At 40.6% G+C, this 8202-nt stretch overlaps 1 protein-coding gene across 1 annotated transcript in view; it reads left to right on the top strand.

The window, feature by feature from the left end:
- Positions 1–5146: 5146 nt before the first annotated feature.
- HTR3B (5-hydroxytryptamine receptor 3B) overlaps positions 5147–8202 on the top strand; it is a 44967-nt gene continuing 41911 nt past the window's right edge. The window contains exon 1 of the mRNA XM_060017608.1: positions 5147–5184. Within this exon, the coding sequence (XP_059873591.1) occupies positions 5147–5184 (38 nt within the window). The remainder of the gene's footprint in view (positions 5185–8202) is intronic.

Here is an 8202-nt window from a genome sequence, read left to right as displayed (position 1 = left end):
GTGGGGTAGTATTAATTTGAAGGTACCTTTTTGTTTTATTTTTAAAACATTTTTATTGGAGTGTAGTTGATTTACAATGTGTTAGTTTCAGGTGTGAAAGGTAGCTTTTTATATTTCTGTATGATTAGGCTCTGAAACAAAGTTGATCATCAGGTTCCTTAGAATGTAACAGTCTTCTGGAAAAATAAGAAACGTAGTATCTCCCACAAATCTTTGCTGACTCTTCAGTGGAAACGTTCAGTGATCTTCCCAGCTCTTCTCAGATCCCTTTTTACTGTTTCTGTGCTCCCTTATCTCAACTTCTATGTGCTATTGCTTCCAAATGCCAATACCTAGAACTTCCGTAGAACTTTCCTTGGGCTACTAAAGTTTTGTCTGCCCAAGAAAAGAGCAGAAAATGCCTGGGAGTTCACTCCGTCACCCCTGCCCCCAGGCTCAAAGCCAATGACAGACAGGTGAGAGTATGCCGCCACCAGGCTCCCTTACTAAGGAACGAATTCTTAGTGTAGGTTTCTGTCAGTTTCCCTGCAGTTTGAGGCTATAACGATTGTTTTTCCTTAGCTATTTCTGTTGTGAGTACTTCTACAACAAACACGTGTTCACAAATCCTTATCTCAGGTATGTTTCAGGAAAACCCAATCTAAGACATTCAGCTTTATGGAATTTTATACTTTCTGTCTAATATTAAAATTCTACATGACTTTTAATAATACTGTTTATAACTTTTCAGACAAGGAGCATCAAGGTTTTACTTATTCCTGCTCTTAGGAACAGAGTAGGGAAGTCACTGAGTCACTGGGAAACTCCCAGAAACAAAGAGTTTGGAGGAACAAACGTAAGTGAGCAGGGAGGAATTGGTTGACATTTGTAAGCAGAGTGGAAATACATTAGACAGGTTGGTGTGAGTTGATGTTGGGGAATCTAAAGAGGGATAGTCAGAACAAAGAAAAAAGAGTGGTGACACGAATAGAGGCGGGACGTGACTTTCAAGTCTCGTAAAAGTGCACTGTGTAATAAAATAGAAAACAGCTTGGCGTTTCCTGGGGCTGCAGGTATGACGGCTGCCACAAGGCAGCGCTCTGATTACATTCACTTTGACTTCCAAGTAGCTTTCCCTTTTCCCACTCTGCAGTTTTTAAGGGCTCTGACTAGAGGTCTGTCACACTCCAGCCATAGTCAACCAGCCTATTATTAGTGCCAAGCCCTCCTCCTGGAGCAATGACAGTGTAAATTTCAGCAATGGCAGAAAGGGGACAAATACAGCTGTTGTGCATTTTAGAATAATTGCTACGGGCCATTTGGAGACAGCTTTATAACAACAGCCCTTATACAGACTTATACAGTATTTCACTTTTCCGTTTTATTCTCTCCTCAACGCTTTTTAACACGAACTTATTAATCCACTCAACTCATGTGCATCTGGGATTATCTGCCTCCCAATTTTACACAGTGAGGCTTGCAGCTCCCTGGAAGGTACCATGCTCTTTCTTTTCTTTTAGTTTTTATTGGAGTATAATTGATTTACAATGTTGTGTTAGTTTCTGCTGTACAGTAAAGTGAATCGGTTATACATATACATATACCTACTCTCTTTTTTTAGATTCTTTTCCCATATAGGTCATTACAGTGTATTGAGTTCCCTGTGCTATACAGTAGGTCCTTATTGGTTATCTATTTTATATATAGTAGTGTGTACATGTCAATCCCAAACTCCCAGTTTATCCCTCCCCCCTGACCTTTCCCCTTTGGTTAACCATAAGTTTGATTTCTATGTCTGTGACTCTATTTCTGTTTTGTAAATAAGTTCATTTGTATCTTTTTTTAGATTCCATATGTAAGTGGTATCATATGGTATTTGTCTTTCTCTGTCTGACTTACTTCACTTAGTATGATAATCTCTAGGTCCATCCATGTTGCTGAAATGGCATCATTTCATTCTATCATGCTCTTTCATCTCACCGTCCAGCCTTTTCACATGCTATTCCTTCCGCTCTCCTAGTTCTCTCCTCACCTACCTATCTTTACCCAGCACAAATGTCACTTGTGAAAAGCCTCTCCTCACCTCACCCCAAATCTGGGCTCCATTTTTTTTTTACTTCTATTTTCCCCCACTTCATTCATCTTTTGGCATTTATCTCGTTGTATTCTAGGTGTTTCTTACCTATTACCTCCACCCCAATTTCCTTGAACTCCCTTATCTTTATATCCCCAGTGTCTACCACAATTCTCCACAGAGTGAATGAATGAATGAATAAAGCAAGCTCTAAAAGATCAAAGCCCTTGCCCATCTTGAGTCCATGGCAGAGATAGAAATATCCAGAAATTTAGACCAAACCAGAATAGTTTTCTTACTGGTTTCTGTGATTGACCGTATCCAGGCCTCTCCACAGAAGACTCCTAAATGAACCTAAATGGAAAAGTCCTGGGCTCTGCGGTGAGCCACAGGTCACGAGAGATTCCCCAGTGCTGGCACAGCAAGACTTGAAGGCTCATGATCTGTGCAGAAGGCCTGACCAGCATGGCATCGTGAGTCAGACTCTTTGCTTTACACTGCAGTCTAAGCAGCTTCCTGGAACTGCTGTCATTGAAGGAATACACAGAAGCAACAAGCCCCCAGGTGTACATTCCTCTGGCTTCTGGGGGGACATCTCACTCCTGGGGATCACAAGACCCCCAAATTTTAGGTACCCTCTGAGAGACTCAAAGAGAGGCATGAACTTGCTGCATTTGTGTCCCATGTTTATCCTTTTCACGGCTTGCTGGCCTGTTCTGGAGCAAACTAAATAAAAGCAATCTTGATCTGAACCCAAGCCATTATTCTCACCATCCTTTGTGAGATGGGTAGTGAAGGGTTAGCATATTATATGTGGTTGTGAAAAAGCTAGGCCCTTCCTGGTGTCATCTTTCCTGCATAAACCGAAATTCTTTTCTGCCTATTTGTTAATTCCTTCCTTCCTCTCCTCTTTCCATCCTTCTCAAACATTTAATGAGCACTCGCTAGGTACCAAGCTCCATGCTGGAGATAGAAGGATGAATAAGATACAGTGCTCTGCCTTCAAGGAATCCACAGAATTCTGGAAGAGATAGGAAAGTAAACAAGTAGTCATAATACACTCAAGTGCCCAATGGAGGTGTCTATGAAGCCCTGTAAGTTCAAGGGAGTGGGCCCCGGGGTGCTAGTGGGTGTTTGGTAACCAGCTGGTCGGAGGAGACCTGATTTTTAGTGTTTGCTCGTTCCCGTGTGGCAGATACTTCCGTCATGGCTGATTTCAAGCTACTAACCTGAACACAGAGTTGGGAAGGGATGTACAATAGTTGCCCCCCCCACCCCCCCTTTTTCTTTGGCTGTGCAGGGCTGCCTTCGGGATCTTAGTTCCCTGACCAGGGATCGAACCTGTGCCCCCTGCAGTGGAAGCACAGAGTCCTAACCACTGTACCACCAGGGAAGTCCCCACAGTTGGCCTTTCTGATGTAGTAAGAGCCAGCTCCAGCATACCACCATGATTTCTGCCTTGTGAGATCCTGAGCAGAGAATTTATCCCTGCTGTGCCTGGGCTTCTGACCTACAGAACTTTGAGCTCACAAATGAGCTTTGTTTTAAGCTGCTAAGTGTGTGGTAATTTGTTATGCAACCATAGAAAACTAAACAGAGCCTATTATACCCTTTTTACAGTTGTGAAAACTGAGGCTTAGAAACAGTAAGCAATTTGACCAAGGCCATGAGCAGCTAGCAAGTGATGGAGCTGGGAGGCAAAATGAGGTGTGTCTGACTCCAAAGCCTGGAACCTTAGCTCCTATGTTCTCATGGAAAACAATGTCACATAACCACGAAAGGCCGGGGTCATGGCGGACCATATTTTTTTGTTTATTTTTAGGGACCAGAAAATGTGCATTATTACTAAAAAATGAAATCCTGTGCCAGAAAAAAAAGCAAATGTTCAATGTAGCTTTGGACTTGAAGTGGTGCCCAAGTGGTTACCTTGATATTTATTTCAGAAGGCACTGCTATGGAATAAAAGAAATTTCATATGGGACTCTACTCATTAAATAAAAGAAATTTCATATGGGACTCTACTCATTAAATATTTGAGTTTGGCTAGAGTGTCCATTTCTGCTTTTCTCCTGCAGCTTGACCAGATGTGCTCAGAAAATTTGGTTCTCCCTGAATATGTACATCTGTCAAAATTCCTGTCAATTTTAGCACTACTGCCAAGGGAGTGAACAAAGAGAGTTAGCGATTAACTTCAAAGAACTTTGTTGGAGAGGAATAAAGATATTTAAGGCCTATTTTGTCAACTAATTGCATTTGCATATTTATGGGATTTACTGATATAGCAGTAATTAAAAACTATTTAGTAGTCTTAAAGGACACATAACTCAGTTGCTGTTTGCATAATAAACACTTCCTTATTATGTTTGCATAATAAACACTCTCCCCCTGCTTCTTCCAAAAAACTGGTCCAAGAGGTGTCATATCTTACTCGGAAATAATGGAAAAACAAAGTGCAAGTGCTCATGGGAATGTGGAGAGGGGACTTCTGAAATAAATATATTTCTAGGTACTCTCTTAATGTTAGGCCTGGCCTGAACTGCTCTCAGAGAATGGCAGATTCAAACTTCAGATTAATAAGTCTTTTTTTCCCCAGGTGATATTTAAGAAGCCTGAATGCTTATCCCCTGACAATTCCATTTTCTTTACTTTAATACCCTGACCTGTTTCAAGGGTCTGAACAGGGTTCACCCTGCATTCATCCTTCCTAAAGAGATATCTAAGGGGGATGAAATCTTTGACTAATGGATTGCAAAAAATAATGTGAGTAAACAGTATTGAATTTAAGGAGTTGAGAAGAGATGGTTTTCATGGAAAATTAAAAGTTGAGCAAGGGACAGACACCGAATGTAAAGGCACTGAGTATATAAACTAAACCTAGACAGGACAGTAAGTTTGGGAAAAGAAAGCTCTGAGCCATCTGGTGGTGCAGAGCAGGGCAATCAAGGGAAGATCAGGAAATATCTGTATATAAACTACTTTGAAGACAAGTCACTCACACAAACCTTTCTTGTCTTTGCAAAATTCATCAGCCAATAAAGAGCTGTAATGGGCAGGATCACCAGACTGTTGTTAAATTAGCTAATGAAGGTCGTAATGTACCTGTATTACACGTCATTAGCAGTGGCCTTCCAGTAACGGATGGGTATATGAGAAAGTGAGCCAGAAGGGAGGGCAAGCGTGTCCCAGGAGGTTTGACCTAGAGTCATGGCTTACTAACATGTGTGGCAAGAAGATAATGTTGATTACCATCTCAATTAAAGCTTTGCATAAAGGCAAGCTTCTGTGCTCCCTGCCCATAAAAAAAAATGGTCTGCTGCCTACAGCCTGCCTTTCTCCTGTCCTAATTCATCTCATAGGTAGAAGCCAACAATTCAAAGCATTGATGGGAAGTGATGGGATTTTGATGGCCAGATCAGTCCTTCATGATCTTACCTCTTGATGAAGCCCCATTTATTTTTCTACCCTATCTCAAGGATATTTCTCAAACTTTCCATAACTTTGTATCCAATTTCCTCTACCAGGTTATATTTCTTTTTTTACTTTTTCTTCTGAAAAAGTAAAAGTATTTTCAAATGCCCAGCAAAACTGGAAGCACAGGAAGTAGAAAGAACTCTCCACCCCCACCAGCCATGTGAGAGTTTGTTGCCAACATGATGACCCTTCACCTGTGATTACTTAGAGCATTACTCTTACAAACAAGGACATTATTTTACATAATCTCAATACAATCAAAATTAGGAATTCAACATTGCTATATCACTACCATCTAATCCACAGACCGCATTTGAGTTTCACCAGTTCTCTCCAAAATATTCTTATGACAAAAGGATCCACTGCAGAATCACACATTGCACTGAGTTGTCATGCCTCTTTAATCTCCTTTTGTTTGATACAGTTTCTCAGTCTTTCTTTAACTTTCATATCCTTGACACTTTTGAAGATTACATGCCTGCTGTTTTGTAGAATGTCCCACAATACGGGGTTTCCTACTGGATAGATTCAAGTTATGAATTTTTGGCAGGATGATAACAGAAGGGCTGTTGCGTCTTCTCAAATCTCGTGGTGCACAACTCCCATAACTGGTGATGCTAATTTTCATCATTTGATAAAGGTGTTGTCTGCCAGACTTCTCTACTGAAATATTTTTAAAATTAATTAATTAATTAATTTTGGGCTGCGTTGGGTCTTCTCTAGTTGCAGCGAGCAGGGGCTACTCTTTGTTGCGGTGCGCGGGCTTCTCATTGTGGTGGCTTCTCTTGTTGCGAAGCATGGGCTCTAGGCGCGCGGGCTTTAGTAATTGTGGCGTGCGGGCTCAGTAGTTGTGGCACATGAGCTTAGTTGCTCTGCGGCATGTGGGATCTTCCTGGACCAGGGTTTGAACCTGTGTCCTCTGCCTTGACAGGCGGATTCTTAACCACTGCACCACCAGGGAAGTCCTGAAAGATTTTTTTAAATCTTTGTATTTAGTAAGTATTTTGTGTTAATGTCCTGTTCCTCATCAAACTTTTGCCAACTAGTTTTTATCACCCATTGATGTTTCTTTTGTGAATTAATTATCACTATAAAGATTCCATTATTTCTTCTACATTTATTAGTTGGCAATTGTAACTTAAGGGAAAAGTTTTCTCTCCTTCCCATCCATCTCTTTATTTAAATCAGGATGGACTCATGGATTGTTATTCTACTTCATGAGTTATAAATCTTTGCCATCATTATTGATTTTGATGCTTGAATCGTCACAGATTTGGCCAGTGGGAGCCCCTTCAAGCTGACTCTGTCCTTTTATCCTGTCCCCATGATTCTCTTAGCACTTCTTTACTTTGTGATACAAGGAGGCATTCTAGGCTCTTTTTCTACTTTCCTGCCCTGGCCCTGGCATCACGCATTTCTCCATTTCTTCCTTGTAGGTATGTATGCTATTTAGAGACCAAGATCTGGGTGTTAGGTGTACTCATTTTTGTTGGGCTGTTCCTGCTCTCAGGCGCTCTAGTGGACAGAGCTAGGAACATATGCGTGTATGAACACATGTACACACATGCTTACATTTGTATGTATTTCTATATTTAGCTACATGTATCGAAAACCAAGAGTTCACTCTGATACTTCCAAAACCAACTCAACACTACAGGGTTCATCCAAGTTTTCTCCCTTTCCATATTTGTAACTGCTTTCACCAACATCTATATTTTACTGGTAGATGAAAATTAAAAAGAGAGCTTCATGGATTCTAAACAAAGGGACCAAATGATTAGGAGCACAGGGATCAGGTATATGCTTCCCCTCCCTCAGTTTGTTGTGTGAAAACTTATCTCAAACCTGTTCCTCTACATTCCATCTATAGTAAAAAGCGGGCATATGTTGGAAATGGTATGAAATTTAATTTTTGTCTCTAGAGCATCTAGGGGTCTACCAATGCAAGATAGAGTTATGTGGAATGATGCATCTTTTTCCTTAATAATGAAAAGTGAATGGGGCTCAATCAAAAAGTGAAAAAAAAACCCCAGTTTTTATTGAGTGATGTTAAACTTTAGTAGTTTTCATCTTCAGTAAGCCTAGACGCATTCTCTCTTATGTAGTTACTTTCTGAATTGTGGGCAGTGAGAATTTAAGAAGCATTTCTATTTATCAAAAATCGATGTTTCTTTTAATGAAAGGGGCTTAGGAGAAACAAAAGACACTCTTCCCACTGTACTGTTAGTAGTTGCTCTTCATTTGACAATACCAGGTTTCCATTAGCTTAGTGAAATTCAAGAGTCCAATAATCATAGTCAAATGCTGAAGATGTTACTGCATAAGTCTGATTTAGATCAGCTATTTGGAACTCAATTATTAATGAAATTAGTGTCCTAAATGTCAGCAAGAGGACTGCCTTAGGTAAAGGCTGTAAAGGAAATCACATTAGTGTGGAATTTCCCCTGCTTAGGGGCTCCTCTTAGATTACATTATTCACTTAGCTATCTCCTGTCAGGGAAATTGAAATGTTGGCCAAGATCTGATCCTGGGGCAGAACCAAATGGAGAAGTTAAGAAGTATTGCAATGGTATCAATTCCAAAACATTTGTGTGGTGCTGGTACTGCCTTTGGTCCCATTTAGTGTTTACAAAATAGCACCAGCAAGGACAGCATAAACTGGCAAACAGAGAAGAACG

This window comes from Delphinus delphis, chromosome 8 (genome assembly GCF_949987515.2).
Source record: "Delphinus delphis chromosome 8, mDelDel1.2, whole genome shotgun sequence".
NCBI lineage: Eukaryota > Metazoa > Chordata > Mammalia > Artiodactyla > Delphinidae > Delphinus > Delphinus delphis.
Note: the sequence above shows the minus strand (reverse complement) of the source record. Positions and strands in the feature narration are given on the sequence as shown.